Source organism: Rhinoderma darwinii, chromosome 3, assembly GCF_050947455.1.
Source record: "Rhinoderma darwinii isolate aRhiDar2 chromosome 3, aRhiDar2.hap1, whole genome shotgun sequence".
NCBI classification, from domain to species: Eukaryota; Metazoa; Chordata; class Amphibia; order Anura; family Rhinodermatidae; genus Rhinoderma; species Rhinoderma darwinii.
The window spans coordinates 27,397,630-27,415,575 of NC_134689.1; the positions used below are offsets into that span (position 1 = coordinate 27,397,630).

General features: G+C 38.6%; 1 protein-coding gene across 1 annotated transcript in view; it reads left to right on the top strand.

The window, feature by feature from the left end:
* The first annotated feature begins 7,240 nt into the window (after positions 1-7,240).
* The window catches only part of CSF1R (colony stimulating factor 1 receptor), a 58,459-nt gene continuing 47,753 nt past the window's right edge, over positions 7,241-17,946 (top strand). The window contains exon 1 of the mRNA XM_075856187.1: positions 7,241-7,437. Within this exon, the coding sequence (XP_075712302.1) occupies positions 7,389-7,437 (49 nt within the window). The 5' untranslated portion in view covers positions 7,241-7,388. The remainder of the gene's footprint in view (positions 7,438-17,946) is intronic.

Consider the following 17,946-nt stretch of genomic DNA (forward strand, 5'->3'; position numbering starts at 1 on the left):
AATGACAGGAAAACGACATGAAAATGCAAATAACACAGTCAAAACGCATTGAAAATACCACGTGTGGACATATACTAATGTGGCTGGTGATTTTATTTCAATGTTTCTATAATAACGCTTAATAAGGCCAGAGCACAGGCAGGAAGTGTTGTCATGAGGACATGAGTGGCAATTTTCTTAAGCCAATGTAGTATTAGTATTGACATTTTTAATACAGTATATCTCATAATAATGGTCTAATCATCGGCACAATATAAAGTACTGTATTTTTCCATGGGATAGGCTTTCTTTTAAAATAGAAAATATTATTTAAAAAATAAACCTCCCATAATAGAATTTTCTTAATTAAAAAGCAACTGTCAGCTCTACTAACAAGTCAATATTTGGAAAATGCTTATATTCCCCATGAAATAACAATTCTAAAGCATCTTTTCTAAGATCTGCACATTATGCCGTTCCTCTGTTCACTGATTGGACAGTATCACACAGTGTTGGGACACGCCCCATTGACAAGGGGAACGGTAACACCAAGTTATCAATTTATTTATGCATTTCCATGAAGAATAACAGAGGGCAGCCCATGCAATTATAAAGAAAAGTTTCTTCAGAATTGTTTTTTTTATAGGGAATATAACTAAAAGAGAAATGTCAGGAGAGCTGACAGATCCTCCTTAAAGAACACCATTATCATTATTACACATGTGCACTGGCACAGTGTTATATAAATGGGGTTTGTATACAAAAAATGTCATCTAAATTTATTAAGAATTTGAAAGTATTCTATATTATGTACATGTGGTGTCTCCCTAAGGACCTGTTCACATCTGCGTCGGTGTTTCCGTTGTTCTACACCAGCAGAGGAGCAGAACAACGAAAATACTGGGAGCTCTAGTTCCTTAGCATGACGGACATAACTGACGCCTGACGGTACCCATTGACTTTAATGGATTCTGTCATAGTGTCCATGGTATCCGGTGTTTTCGTCCGAATCTGTGACAGAGACCCTTAACTGGGCCTCCATCGCAGATGTGAACAGGCCATAATACACGTATGCAATTATTTGGAAAACTATAATCAGGGCAATTTGGAAAATAACTAATTTCTGGCTAAATATAAAGTATTAGAAAAAAAGTTAAAAAACAAAAAACAAACATAAAGCAAAATTATATTTATACTGTACTCTGCATAACCTTTGTATATTTTGTATATGAACTTCAAACTATTCTAGCTTTATAATAATGATTATTTGCGTCACTCTTTGTTGTCACGGTTACACATTGTACAATGTTTTTGTATGTCTGCATGAAGATGCTTGTCACTTTAAAGGAATTATTCTGTTGAGCAAAGTTTTATAATAAAGTACATGATGTACCTTTTAAGTACAATGAGTTTTAGTTGTATAAAGCAGCATAAAGCATGAGTAACAAAATGGTTTTCTAGAAGTCCCTGGGGCACGTCAATCCGTCAGGAACATAAATTGACAAAAATGTGTTTGTACGCTAATAAGGGCACTTCACTCCATACAAATTCATGCATTAACGTATTTGGGAAAATGCAGAGATTTATACTCCACTTTTGTGACATCTAAATGTGTTGTTGTTAAATGGATGTAATGTCAATAACAAAAAGTTTTCAGAATACACACAGATCATTATTCTAAATTACCTTATAGTTCTCATAAAAGCATGTAGGATTCACTTTAAAGGGGTATTCGCATCTTAAGACATTATGGTATATCGCTAGGATATGCCATCACTTAATGATCGTGGGAGGTCTGGCCTCTGGGGCCCCAGACGATCCTGAAAACTAAAGGGCAGAAGCCCATATGGAAATTTCTCTGCCCTACGTGGGACAAGGGAATAAGGGCATGACCACACGTAGCGTAATCGCTCTGGAATTCCGCTGCGGACAGTCCGCAGCGGAAATCCGCAGCGTACACATTTCTCCATTGCCTTCCACAGCTTTTTAGTTGTGTTCGTTTACACGTTGCGGACAATTCCGCTCCGTAGCATAGGCTGCGGCGCAGAATTTGGTGTCCGCAGCATACAATGGTTGTTGCGGACGTGTAGCGGACTTGTTGCGGACTCATTGCGGAATTTCTCCATTGACTTCAATGGAGATTCAAAATTCCGCAATGAAGTCTGCAGATGTTATGTAGATGTTATGTGTGCTTGCGGAGCGTATTGGTTTTACTAACATGACATTTATTCATTCTGGCTGGACCTATGTATTTCTAGGTCTACAGCCAGACTGAGGAAGTCAATGTGGCTCCCGTAATTACGGGTGACTACGTGTGTGCATCCATAATTATGGGTGACTACGTGTGTGCACCCATAATTACGGGAGCGTTGCTAGGCGACGTCAGTAAATAGTCACTGTCCAGGGTGCTGAAAGAGTTAAGCGATCGGCAGTAACTGTTTCAGCACCCTGGACAGTGACTTCCGATCACAAGATACATCAACCTGTAAAAAAATAGAAGTTCCTACTTACCGAGAACTCCCTGCTTCTTCCTCCAGTCCGGCCTCCCAGGATGACGTTTCAGTCCAAGTGACGGCTGCAGCCAATCACAGGCTGCAGCGGTCACATGGACTGCCGCGTCATCCAGGGAGGTCGGGCTGGATGGCGAAAGAGGGACGCGTCACCAAGACAACGGCCGGGTAAGTATGAATTTCTGTTACTTTTACTAGGGAAAGGGCTGTCCCTTCTCTCTATCCTGGACTGATAGAGAGAAGGGAAGCCCTCTTCCCCTCAATACGCAATGGCTAGTCCGCATCAATTTAATGCCCATTTTAGGCAAAGCCGCAACAGAATCTGCAACGCAGGTTCTGTGCGGCATTGATGCGGACAGTGGCGGAAGAAATCTGCCACGTCTGGGCATGCCCTAACTGTGAAGGAGCTCTTTCATTCTGAGGATTGGACTTTGGAATCCAGTGGGCGGTCCTACTCAGTGATTGACAGCTATCTCTGTATACACACTCATATGGGAAAGATTTCAATCACCGATTAGGAACGCCTCCAAAATGAGCTGGGTTTTCCCACAAATCTATCTTTCAATCTGCTTAGCTCCTCCTGTTCTATAAAATGCTGCTTGCAGTACACCATGATCAACATTGTTATCTCTACTAGTAACATTAAATCATTAACCCCTTAACTACATCCAATGTATGGAAGCTGAGCCAGCACCATCGCCAGTGAGTGTCAGGTGTATATTGCACCTGACACCCTGTTGCATGCCCAGTACCGGAGCTAGCCTCCGATCCGCCCGATTAACTCCTTAGATACAGCGCTCAAAAGCAGATCGCGTGGTTCCGATGGCTCTTCTGGCGGACCGGAGGCCTAACAATGGTCTCCCGTCTGCCAAGTATGGAAGCCTGCTGGTCCCGCCCGGAGGCTAAAGAAAGATGGTGCAGAGCAGGCTCAGAAGCTGAGCCTGCGACATCAGCCGCCAATGTTACAGCTGACACCGTGCTGTAACGGCAGAGAACGGAGCTAGCTCCGATCCCTGCCATTAACCCCTTAGATGCCGCGATCAAAAGCGATCGCGGCATCTTAGAGGTTTGTAGCGATCGACACGATGTGAACGTCAAGCTGCCGATCGTTACTATGGCAACTGGAGGCCTAACAATGGCTTCCTGGTCTGCCACGTACAATAGCCTATTAGGCCCCATCCAGAGAAGGGACCTAGTAAGCTTCTGTCAGTGAACGACTGACAGCTCTAATGAATTGCACTACGTGAGTAGTGCAATGCATTAGAGTAAAGATCAGAGGTGCAGGCCCTCAAGTCCCCCAAAAAAAAAGTTGAAAAAAGTGTAAAAATAAAAGTTTCAAGTTAATAGAAACAAACACTGCCTTTTTTCCTATAATAAGTCTTTTATTATAGGAAAAAAATGAACACGTTAAAAAAGGTACACATATTTGGTATTGCCGCGTCCGTAATGACCCAAACTATAAAACTGTAATATTATTTTTCCTGCACGGTTAACACCGCAAAAAAAATATGTAAAAAAGAATGCCAGAATTTTTATCACCACCCCTCCCAAAACATGGAATATAAAGTGATCAAAAGGTCGCATGTACCCCAAAACGGTACCAATAAGGGTATGTTCACAAGGCTTAGCAAAATACGTCTGAAAATACGGAGCTGTTTTCAGGCGAAAACAGCTCCTGATTTTCAGACGTTTTTGTAGCAACTCGCGTTTTTTGCGGCATATTTTACGGACGTTATTGGAGCTGTTTTTCAATGGAGTCAATGAAAAACGGCTCCAAAAACGTCCCAAGAAGTGACATGCACTTCTTTTTCGCGGGCGTATTTTTACGCGCCGTAGTTTGACAGTGACGTGTAAAATAACACCTCGTGGGAACAGAACACCGTAAAACCCATTGAACGCAATGGGCAGATGTTTGAAGGCGTAATGGAGCCGTTTTTTCAGGCGTAATTCGAGGCTTAAAACACCCGAATTACGTCTGAAAACAGTGCATGTGAACATACCCTCACAACTACAACCAGTCCCACAAAAAACAAGCCCTTACACAGCTTTTTTGACTGACAAATAAAAAAGTTATGGCTCTCAGCATATGGCGACACAAGAAATAAATAAAATGTAAAAAAAAAAGTGATTTTATTGTGCAAACGCTGCAAAACGTAAAAACCTATATACAATTGGTATTGCCGTAATCGTATCGACCCGCAGAATAAAGTAAAATTGTCATTTATAGGCCACGATGAACACCGTAAAAAAAAAAAAAAAAACATAACAGAATTGATGGTTTTTGGTCACCTTGCTTGAAAAAAAACTGAATAAAAAGTGATCACAAAATTGCGTGTACCCCAAAATGGTACCAATAGAAACTACAGATTGTCCCGCAACAAATAAGCCCTCACACGGCTCCGGTGGAGAAAAAATAAAAAAGTTCTAGCTTTCAGAATATGGCGATGCAAAATGTGCAGAGTGTCCAAAGATCGGGCGCCATTTATCAGTGCGACACCGGCCACATATCTGCGGATTATTATTTATTTACCTCATTATTATACCCTCTTATTATACCCTGATTTACCCCTCACAGTTTACATATGCCCCCACATTATAAACTGAAATACCAGCAAAATACCAAACAGAACTACTACCAAGCAAAATCTGCGCTCCAAAAGCAAAATGTCGCTCCCTCACTTCTGAGCTTAAAATCTTATGAAGTATTTGTCTTCGGTGGCACAAACTGGGCACAACATATTGTGTGGTAAAATGGCATATCAGCGGAAAATTGCAATTTTTCATTAGCACCATCCGCTGCGCATTAATTTCTAATGAAAAAACACCTGTGGGGTCAAAATGCTCAGTACACCCCTTAAAATGCCTTAAGGGGTGTAGTTTCCAAAATAGGGGTCACTACTTGGGGGTTTGTTTTACTATTTGATCTCAGAGCCCTGCAATTGTGGGCCAATGGTGTGAAAATCACCAAAATGGACCTCAAATGCGCATATTGCTCTTCACTTCTAAGCCCTGTCATATGTCCAGGCAAATGATAAATGCCTTGAGGGGTGTAGTTTCTAAAATGGGGTCACTTCTTGGGGGCTACCACTGTACTTTGGTACCTTAGGGTTTTGCAAATGCAACATTGCGCCTAAAAACCAAGCCAGCAAAATCTGCATGCCTAAAAGCGCTCCTGCCTTTCTGAGCCCTGCAGTATGTCCAAACAGCAGTTTGTGACCCCATATGGGGTATTGCAGTAATTGGGAGAAATTGCTTTTCAAATGTTGGGGTGCTTTTTCTTGTAAAAATTGAACATTTCCACGTTTTATCAGAAGAAAAGTAATTTTTAATTTCACAGCATTGAGGCAGTTTTTAAAATGGGGTGTTTTATAGGGGGTTTCTAATATATAAGGCCCTCAAAGTCACTTCAGAACTGAACTGGTCCCTGAAAAAATAGCGTTTTGAAATTTTCTTGAAAATGTGAGGAATTGCTGCTAAAGTTCTAAACCTTGTAACATCCTAGAAAAATAAAAGAATGTTCAAAAAAACCGATGCCAATCTAAAGTAGACATATGGGAAATGTAAACTAGTAACTATTTTGTGTGGTATTACTATCTGTTTCACAAGTAGATACATTTAAATTTGGAAAACTGCTAATTTTTGCAAATTTTCTCTAAACTTTTGTATTTTTCACAAATAATGTACTTTACCACTAACTAAAAGTACAATGTGTCACGAGAGAACAATCTCAGAATCACTTGAAAAAAACAAAAGCATTCCAAAGTTATTATCATATAAAGTGACACATGTCAGATTTGAAAAAAATGACCTGGTCCATTAGGTGAAAACAGGCTGTGTCCTTAAGGGGTTAATAATAACAGGTGTACATACTATTTTGGTAGCAGATTCCCTTTGCACGATAAAGGAGAGCAGGGTCGCCATATGAAGAAGTAGCAATGCTGGGGAAGGTTAAGCTAATAACTGGACCACTGAAGAATTACAAATCCATGTACATATATCAGCATGCAGAGATTTGTATGTATTACTTGCCCCATGCAATAAAAAAGTCTAAGGTTGTGTTCACATCTGCAAAAAAAGCACCATCTGCTGCACTATTTTGTCCTGTAAAACGATGAACACCATGGCGGAAACCCGGCATAACCCATTAAAGTCGATGGCTCCCATTGGGTGCCGTTGGTGTTCGTCATTTGACGGATCCGACACTTCTATTATTTTCATAAATCTGTTCCCATGATGAACAGAATAATGGAAATATGAACGCAGATGTGAACACAGCGTAGCTATAGTGATAGTATTTTCAAAATGGCAAATTTCTGTTGGGAAAAACAATACTCTAGAAATAGACCCACATTTCTAAGAATCGCTTAATTCATGCCAGTCAATGTAGAGAGGGTAGTTGGCAAGATTTGCGCTTAATGCAATAAAAGGTGACATAAATATGCAGCATTTTCTCTTACACCATTTAAGAAATGTGGTCTAAACCTTAAGAAATGTGGCCTAAACTTTTCAAATTTGCCGATTGTAAAAATTTATCACATTTGGTGAAAATATAATATAGGTTTATTTGTGTATTAACTATTGTCAGATATGTCTTATTCACTAAGGAGTAACAGGTGCCTATTGGACAAATAGCCTAAAAGTGCAATGTTTGCTCTGTAATTTAATGTGCTCTCTGCTCTCGACATCCTTCTTCTCAGAAGCTACCTTGCGAATTTAGAGACACTATTTCCACATCTGTGGTGAGCAATATAGAAAACAGAAGTTCCAGGACAAATTATAATTGTGCTTTTCAGACTAGTCACTGCAATCTTACGTCAAAGCCGGGACTGTCTTCATGTTAACCTGACTATCTACAGTGCACAGGACGACTGCGGCTAACCTATTACTGGAGACAACAATATGGGGACAGCTGTACTGGCCCTGATCATCTGCATTAGTGTCAGAAATGGTGAGTTTCTCATTTTCATATATATATATATATATATATATATATATATATACATACACACACATATATATTTACATATATGTAGATAGATTGATAGATAGATAGATATATAGATTCGCATATATCTGTATATCTATATATATATATATATATATATATATATATATATATATATATGTCTGTTTAGGTTGTAAGCTCTTCATTATATTTGGTTGGAGAAAAAGATTGTGATGGTCCCAATTAACAGATTTTTTTAAAGACTCATGGCCCATAATCCTCTGTGAAAGAATCCCTAATATTATGCATTGTATGTCGTATACTTAGTGGCAGGTATCGGATTATTACAAAAACAAATTATAAATCAAGTTGTAAAATGTGATGCCGACGGTTTTATGTAGTCACTGGCGGTCTACCTGAAGGCAATCTGGGATATGTCCAATCAGTGTTTTAATCTAATAATAACATCAGTATAAGTATAATTGCAGAGTTAAAGAGATCTGGTCGGGGGGGAACAAATACATTTATAAAATTTCCCATACAGATTCAGAAAAAATAGCCTTCTATGCAAATAGTAGATAGATAGATAGATAGATAGATAGATAGATAGATAGATAGATAGATAGATAGATAGATAGATAGATAGATAGATAGATAGATAGATAGATAGATAGATAGATAGATAGACAGACAGATAGATGATAGACAGATAGATAGATAGATAGATAGATAGATAGATAGATAGATAGATAGATAGATAGATAGATAGATAGATAGATAGATAGATAGATAGATAGATAGATAGATAGATAGATAGATAGATAGATAGATAGATAGATAGATAGATAGATAGATAGATAGATAGATAGATAGATAGATAGATAGATAGATAGATAGCACTAGCTCTTAAATGTTTGTCACGATGCACTTGGCACTTTTTTTTCCACTACAGAGATGTATGCTACATGTCTCTTATATTTTATATAAAAGTCTATTTATGATGTTATTCACTTAACGAATGTAATTATGTGATCTTATGGAAAACCCTATTTAAACCTCATGTTACACATTGTTGGAACTGCTTGTGAAAGGTCTGGATTGGGACTGAAACGTTGCACTTTGCCATATGGGTGAATAAAAGCTTTTTTCACTTTTTTTTATACCAAGACGTGGAGTGCTGCTTATTCTTTGAAACCCTAAATGCATTGGACTATTGGTCATAGTCTAGATGCTTGCACACACATAACCTTTAAAAGGCAATTTATCTTACTTGCTGGTGTGGCTCTTTTTTAAATTTTTCGATAGATAGATAGATAGATAGATAGATAGATAGATAGATAGATAGATAGATAGATAGATAGATAGATAGATAGATAGATAGATAGATAGATAGATAGATAGATAGATAGATAGATAGATAGATAGATAGATAGATATGAGATAGATAGATAGATAGATATGAGATAGATAGATAGATATGAGATAGATAGATAGATAGATAGATAGATAGATAGATAGATAGATAGATAGATAGATAGATAGATAGATAGATAGATAGATAGATAGATAGATAGATAGATAGATAGATAGATAGATATGAGATAGATAGATAGATAGATAGATAGAGAGAGAGAGAGAGAGAGAGATAGATAGATAGATAGATAGATAGATAGATAGATAGATAGATAGATAGATAGATAGATAGATAGATAGATAGATAGATAGATAGAAAGCAGTAAATAGGCAGCACTCACAAAGGCTTATGGTGAAAAATGTGGGTGCTTTATTGACCCCAAAAGTGCGACGTTTCGGCTCACACAACCTGAGCCTTTCTCAAGCCTGACTTAGATAGATAGTACACCAAAAACCAGACAAATTAGGAGCTTGAAACCAAAATGATAGCCATATAGTTAAAATTGTATAAATACTTTATTTGATTCTCATATTAAAAGCATAAATGTTTACATACTATGAAAATAAACACTTGACCAGAATATATAAAAAACAATGGTATCAACAATTTGCATCGCTTATTTTTTTACTGGACTAAGGTAAGTCTATATATAGTATTATCTATAACATGAAATTAATTTATTGTGGTGGAAGAATAGGTTTATGTCCAAATGCAAACAAGATTTAAGTATTCCTTTATGCTGAACAACCAACCATATGTGGTATAGGAAAAAGTAAAATCCCTGCATACAATAAATACTCAATAAACTGCAAGGATGAATGTATCGCTATTTCAATATATGCCCTCATGTATTAGACGTAATCTGCTGATTAAATGTTTTTTATATAAGTATAACAGCATCCATACTAATAAGACTTACTTATCCTTAGAAGATATTTATTTAAGCGTGTACTGCGCCTCAACACGCGTTTCTCTTCGTAATCCTCAGGAGGCGTGTAGATAGACAGACAGACAGACAGACAGATAGACAGATAGATAGATAGATAGATAGATAGATAGATAGATAGATAGATAGATAGATAGATAGATAGATAGATAGATAGATAGATAGATAGATAGATAGATAGATAGATAGATAGATAGATATGAGACTCTTTAAATAAGTCATATAGAGGTTAGTCTTTTGCCCTAGCTAGTTAAAGCTCCTTCCTTTCAAGTAAAAAATGTTGGTATTAAATGTTGGCCAGTCTTCTTTAACTAGTCTTAATTACAAAATAAATCTCGGTGAGATACTGGATCAGCAATTTAAGGTTAGTCACCAGTGTAGCTCCGTTCTTCAAATATTAATGTCTTCATACAAATTGCACCGACATTACAATTTTGATCAGCTTGGCGCCCCCCCCCCCCCCCCCAACCTCTTTCCAGACATCTCCTTCCCCGTCGCCATGTTTGTTTTCTCTACCAATGAGGTGTCATTTTTTTTCCACATTTTTTTTAATGTAATTTGAGCATAAAGCCAGTTGTACATTTTACAAGCAATATACAATACCAGAACCAAGCTCATTACATATATACAACACCAGAGCAAAGCTCATTACATGTATACAGCACCAGAACCAAGCTCATTACATATATACAACACCAAAACGAAGCTCATTACATATATACAACACCAGAACCAAGCTCAGTGCATATATGCAGTATCAGAACCAAGATCAGCACATATATACAGTGTCAGAACCAAGCTCAGTACATAAATACAGCACCAGAACAAAGCTCAGTACATATATACAACACCAGAACAAAGCTCAGTAGATAAATACAACACCAGAACAAGCTCATTACATATAATTACATATATACAGCACCAGAACAAAGCTCATTGCATATATACAGTACCAGAACAAGCACATTACATATTTACAACACCAGAACAAAGCTCATTACATATATACAGCACCAGAACCAAGCTCATTACATATATACAACACCAGAACCAAGCTCAGTACATATATATATACAGCATCAGAACAAAGATCAGTACTTATATACAGTGCCAGAACCAAGCTCAGTACATAAATACAGCACCAGAACAAAGCTCAGTACATATATATATACAGTGCCAGAACCAAGCTCAGTGCATATAAACAGCATCAGAACCAAGATCAGTACGTATATACAGTGCCAGAACCAAGCTCAGTACATATATACAGCACCAGATCAAAGCTCATTAGATATATACAGTGTCAGAACAAAGCTCAGTACATATATACAGTGCCAGAACCAAGCTCAGTACATATATAAAGAGCCATAACCAAGCTCAGTGCATATATACAGTGCAAGAACCAAGCTCAGTACATATATACAGCATCAGAACCAAGCTCAATACATATATACAGTACTAGAACAAAGCTCAATACATATATACAGCACCAGAACTAAGCTCAGTACATATATATGGCATCAGAACCAAGCTTAATACATATATACAGTACCAGAACAAAGCTCAGTACATAAATACAGCACAAGAACCAAGCTCAATATATATATACACACACAGTACCAGAACCAAGCTCAGTACAGATATACAACCCCAGAACCAAGCTCAGTACATAAATACAGAGACTATAGAATGACCCTGATAGCTGGCGGGCAATAAACATTCAAGGAGAGACTATTGTGTCGGGGCACACAAAACACCCTAGTTCCCAGCTATCAAATAAATATTTGGAATTAAACTAAAATGTAACTTTTATTTGCTTAGCTAAAAAAAGATACCAATTAGAACATACAACACATATGTTTAAAAATAGCCAGTGTTAGCTCGCAGGATGTGATTAGTAGAGAAGAGTGACTGCAGTATATGGAGTGAGTGCAAGGATGCACTAATGTAGCAAACAACGGCTGTAGTATATAGCCACCCTTGTATATAGTGCCTCACATATAGCTCCCCCTATAGTGCTCCACATATAGCCCACCCCTGTATATAGACCCCTCCTGTAGATAGAGCTGACTCCTGTAGCTAGAGCCCCCCTGTAGATAATGTCACTCACATTTTTTTTAAAATAAGAAACTTTACATATTCACCTTAATCCCATTCCTGCACCGTCCGGTGGCAATGCGGACCTGCTCTCTTCTGAGCAGGTCTGCTGGGGTTGAATAACGCAAGTGGCGCGATGACGTAATCGCGACGCTTGCATCGTTGAAAGGCTGGTTGACAGGGCAAGTCATTCTGTGCTGAAAATTAGCGCCTTTCATAGACGCAATCGCACCTCTTGAGTCACTGAAAGGCGCTGAATTGCAGAGCAAGGAACGTACCTAGCCATTCATCGCCTATAGTGCAGGAGGGGGTGGCGGCGACTGGTTTCAGTGGCGCTGCCGCCCCCTCAGAGAGGCAGCAGGCCGCCGTCATGGATGGTGCGGCCCTGGCGCCCCCCCACCTTCAATCTTAGGTGTGCCCGGGGCACATGCCCCGCCTGCTTCCCCTAGCTACGCCCCTGGTGAGTTATTCCAATGAGGTGTAATTTTTCACAAAATTCAAAAAGTATATCTTCTATCCCAGTGGTTGGCAACCTGTCGATCAATGACAGGTGCCGAGTAGATTGCGAAGCTTTTGTCAACAATGCAGTACTGCACTGTGGGGGGCAAATCTATTTAACAGAATGCTCTGGCAACAAAACTACTACTCTTTTGTACATTCTGGACATTTTTTCCCTGTGTTTTTTTTATTTTTTATAACAAAACAGCATCTACATGAATGACCCCAGTTCCTCCCTTTTTCTTAGCTGGCATAGTAGGCTTGTAAACGCTTTTCACAACGTAAGAGAGACAAATTGTTTCTCGCACTAGACTAGCTCATTGTTTTCTGTCTGAGTAGGCCTTTTTTTGGTGGTGTATAAAAAGTTATTTAACCCCTTAATGGCCAGCCTATTTTAAACCTTAATGACCAGGCTATTTTTTGCGGTTTTCCATCGTCGCATTCCAAGAGCTATAACTTTTAAAATTTTTGCGTCTACATAGATTTAAGCCGTTTACTGTGTGGTATAAATAACATAATAACTTTATTCAGTGGGTCATTACGATTGTGATGATACCAAATTTATATAGATTTTGTAGGTTTTGCTACTTTTACAGAGTAAAAACACTTTTTTTTCTAAATTATTTGTTTTTGTGTCGCCATGTTTTAAGAGCCATAATTGTTTTATTTTTACGCCTATGCAGCTGTATGAGGGCATGCTTTTTGCGGGACGACTTCTAGCTTTTAATGGTACTATTTTGGAGTACGTGCGACTTTTTGATCACTTTTTATCAAGTCTTTTGAAGGCAGGATGAACAGAAAACAGCAATTCTGGCATTGTTTTTTGCGGATTAAATAACGTAATTGCTTTATAGGTGGGGTCGTTACGGACGCGGCGATACCAAATATGTGTCATGTTTTAATTTTTTTATTTTTTTCATATTAAAGTGAAAAAGTGGGTTTTTTATTTTTTTTATTTGGGATTTTTATTTATTTATTATTAACTTTATTAAACTTTTTGATAACTTTATTTTTAGTCCCACTAGGTGATTTCACTATGCGATCTTCTGATCGCTTTTATAATACACTGCAATACTTCTGTATTGCAGCATATTATTGCCTGTCAGTGTAAAACTGCCAAGCACCTGCTAGGTCATGCCTCAGGCATGGCTTAGCAGGCATCCACTACAGGCAGACCTGGGGGCCTTTGTTAGGGGTTAAGGGGCTAAAAAAAAAGAATACATATTTTTTTCAAAATACAATCAGCTTGTCCAGTTAGGGTACGGCCACACGGAGTGGGCCTGACACGGTCGCAACGCGGCCAACAACCGCGATGGCACTATGTAGGAGCGGCTGTCAAATACCTCATTAAGGGGTATTCCGGTTACATGCGCATGCGCACTGCCGCTCCATTAATTCTCTATGGGAGCGCCGGAAATAGCCGAGTGCAGTGTTCGGCTTTCTCAGGCGCTGCCATAGAGAATGAATAGGGGGTACATTTTTGTAATTTGCAAAATCGTGCGGCCATAAAGGGTGTATTAATTCATGGCCGCACGATTTTGCAGATAAAGTGACGGTTTACCCGCGTTAACATGCAGCCACTAAAAGGCTGTTTGACAGCTGCACCGAACATGGTGCCGGCGCGATTGTTAGCCGCGTTGCGACCGTGTCAGGGCCGCTCCGTGTGGCCCTACCCTTACTGAGCATGTTTTATTTAAACAGGTTTTGGGAGTTACAGCGATTCAGCAGGAAACAAGTACATTTCTATTCATACAGTTTGTGGCTTTCTAGTTTCACTAGCTTACTGAAAGACTGTTAGGGTATGTTCACACGAGGTCATTACGTCCGTAATTGACAGACGTATTTCGGCCGCAAGTACCGGACCGAACACAGTGCAGGGAGCCGGGCTCCTAGCATCATAGTTATGTACGATGCTAGGAGTCCCTTCCTCTCCATGGAACTACTGTCCCGTACTGAAAACATGATTACAGTACGGGACAGTTGTCCGGCAGCGAGGCAGGGACTCCTAGCGTCGTACATAACTATGATGCTAGGAGCCCGGCTCCCTGCACTGTGTTCGGTCCGGTACTTGCGGCCGAAATACGTCCGTCAATTACAGACGTAATGACCTCGTGTGAACATACCCTTAGACAACAAAAAAAAGGCTCCTGGTACGAAGCCCAAAAACAATTATTTTCATAGTGAATGGGAAGATGATTATTTTCTTACTGAAGTTATTAGTAAAACAGCGGGGTAGATTTACTTCTGAGTCTGAATCTAGAATGTGTAGACAAAATGTGCCAAATCAAAAGAGTTAAAAGGAAGAGAAAAGTGTCTATCAGGTCGTGCAAGATGTGCCAAAATTATCATACAAGATGCACCACTGTGATAAATTTGTCGCATTTTGTGACTGCCTAGTCTAAGTTTACACTGTATTACAATTAGACAGCATTAGTAAACGTGGGCCAGTGTGTTTATTGTGCAAAACTGACATTGCTTTCTCCTGGAAAAACAAATCATTCCAAAATTCATGACTTTCCAACTAAGACGTAAGAAGGCAAAAAGTGCAGCAATTAAAATATCAGTTTTCTGCGCAGAATAAATGTTTTACACGGCCTGTTGAGAAACGCACAGCAGCAGCTCTCGCCTCTTATCATATGTCACAGCTGATAGCAAAGACTAAAAAAACTTTCAAAGATGGAGAAATGATTAAGGAGGCCTTTTTAGAAGATGCATATTCACTATTTGATCTTTTCAAAAATAAATCTGAAATAGTATCTGCGATAAATTCCCCTCATCTTTCTGCCAGAACGGTAACAAGAAGAGTTGAAAATATGTCAGATGACATTATTTCACAACTGATAAAAGATGCATGGATAAATTTTTCCCTTAATATAAAAAATATTTTTTTTATTGTCTTTCTCATTTATTTATTCTTCTTCTTGGCCTAAAACTAATCATTAACACATTTCAAAAATTCAAAAAATTTTATTTGAAAAATTTTAAATAATATTATTTACTTTCTAAAATAAAAAAGTTTTCATTTAGGATTGCTATCAGGCTATTCAGTTGACATTATCTTCATACAACTACCTGTGGAAACTTACACACCATCCCCCCCCCCCATGGTCCCGTTATAACTCCGTACCTAGTAGATCTCAAGACCCTCCCAAGCTACAACAGTAGATCTCTATCACTCAAAGGTTGCCTACCCTGATCTATCCTAACATAGGCAATACCTGGATACATATCAAGAGGCGGTCTATTTTATAATGGTCATGGCCAAACATAACTGAATCTTATTTGCAGTAGAAGAGAATGAGGAGCAACATCTTAAGAATTCCTAAACAACTATGCAAATCATTTTCTAAAAGCACAATACACAGTTATCATGAATGGCATGGGTGGTGATTAATATTCCAGATTTTATCATGTTTTCCTATATCTTGTATGGTACAGTTGTAGTACTTGTTTCTGTACCTTTATAGATATGGAGCCATTGAGATAATAATGCAAACAATTATGTATATATTTAATGCATTTCAATACAAGCCCTACAAGATAACTTATTTTCACATACAGATCTCATAGAGGGGGTTGCCCAGTTCGGATCCCTTCTATTAGCCAAGCAGCGATTCTCACTCTGGTAGGCCCAACCTGGACAGCCAAATATTTGAATGGCTGCCCTGTAATACTACATTTGCCCTGCAGCATTTCTGAGGCTGGACCCACAGCAATCAGCCGATCGCCAGATTGACTTGGGTTGTCATAATGAGACAATCCCTTTAAATATTGACTATATGGAAATTCATACAGATTCAAGCTTTCAGTCCCAGCAGCTAGATATGGGACTCAACAAATAATGGGTGTGCAACCCGTGAAGTTGCAAAGGGTCCATCAGCCTTTCCCTGCTGAAGTGGGCGCCTCAGGTGACTTTGCACCTGCTTCTTAATCTGAACACCATGTATCCTAATATTAATTGTATGGCAGTATCATTTAGACATTGTATAGCACTGTTATTAATTACTTTATGCATGGAGATGTTCTTCGGTCAGTGTATGTTGGTATTATTTGGGTACTGTATGGTGGTATTTACTTAGACATTGTGTGACACTTCTACTTAGGTATTGTACAGTATATTATATTTCCAATGTATGGTGATGGTACCATATGACATCAGCAGAACCTGAAAACAATAATTTATTGATTATATCCAGTGTAAGTACCCACACATAAATTACACTGCTACTGGGGAGGAGTCCTCACGCTAATTTGGTCCTGACTATAACTAAACAAACCCCTCCACCTGTAACAGTGGACCCTGAGATCAACAATATTGAATAGTCTTTAGTCCCGTGTTTTATCAGCTGCCAGCAAATCTAGCCATATTCATGACTGAAAGGGTAAGTAAACGTTCAACAAACTTCTGACATGTCATAGTGAAATGTCAGACGTTTTGATTGGTGGGGGTCCGAGCACTGAGACTCCCACCAATCTCAAAAAAGAAGCAGCAGAAGCGCTCGTGTGAGCACTCAGCCCCTTTGTTTCTGTTCGGCTTTTTAAACAAACATTTTCATATATAAAACCAGGACATATCATCAATAAGATCTACTAGGTTATTTGTCAAGCATCCCATAAAAAATAGACCCTAGTGACAAGTGATCGGCTTCAAACCCACCTCCAAATGGGGTTGTCTGAGAGAGGCTTTCCTGTTACTCTATGGGGCCAGTCCGATGTAGAACAGAAATGTGGTTGGTTAATTTAGACAAAACAGAGGCAAACCTTCTATTTTTCTAAGTGGCTTCTCTTTAGAAAAATATTGATCTAAATTATTCACAGATAAATACCTACTTTTAAAGATTTTCCCAAAGCGTAGTGTATAACTAGACTGTAATACTAATTAGCAAATTTGCAAATCAAATGTGTTGAGATAAATAAAACTTTGCATGCTGGAACAGAAAAGGGCAGAACCCCAAACTGTTCCCACAAATTTGGAAGCCACAATTGTCCAAAATGTCTTGATAGCTTGAAGCATTAAGATGACCCTTCACTTCAGAATAATACCACTCACAGTAGATCGTGGAATATCTAGGAGGGAAAAAATGTAACTTGTTACAATGGTGGCGTCCGATTACAGGACCACACAGGAATTCAGTCATCTATTTAGAACAACCCGTTCTTTCACAAATGTTTGTAAAGGCGACTACATGGCGAGGTGCTGGATATTATACACCTGTGCCAATGGGACTGAATGAAACACCTGAATTCAATGATTAAGTGGTATGTCCCAATACTTTTGTCCATATAGTGTAGCTCCATTTAGAAATCTGTTTATTGTTAAGAAGTGCCTCATAGAATTTTTAGCCATATAACTTTACAAAGGATACATCTTGCGTGTACAATTGAGGAATTGAAAGCAGCGTTCAGTGGTCAAACGATGAATTCTTAGAAAGGTCTTGAAACAACGCAGATGTTCAAGAGAATTTGGGATATTTTTAAAATACAGTGAAACCAATGACAAAATAAAAAATATCACCTGGAACAGGATCATGTACAGTGGACTATTACTTATATCTTCTAC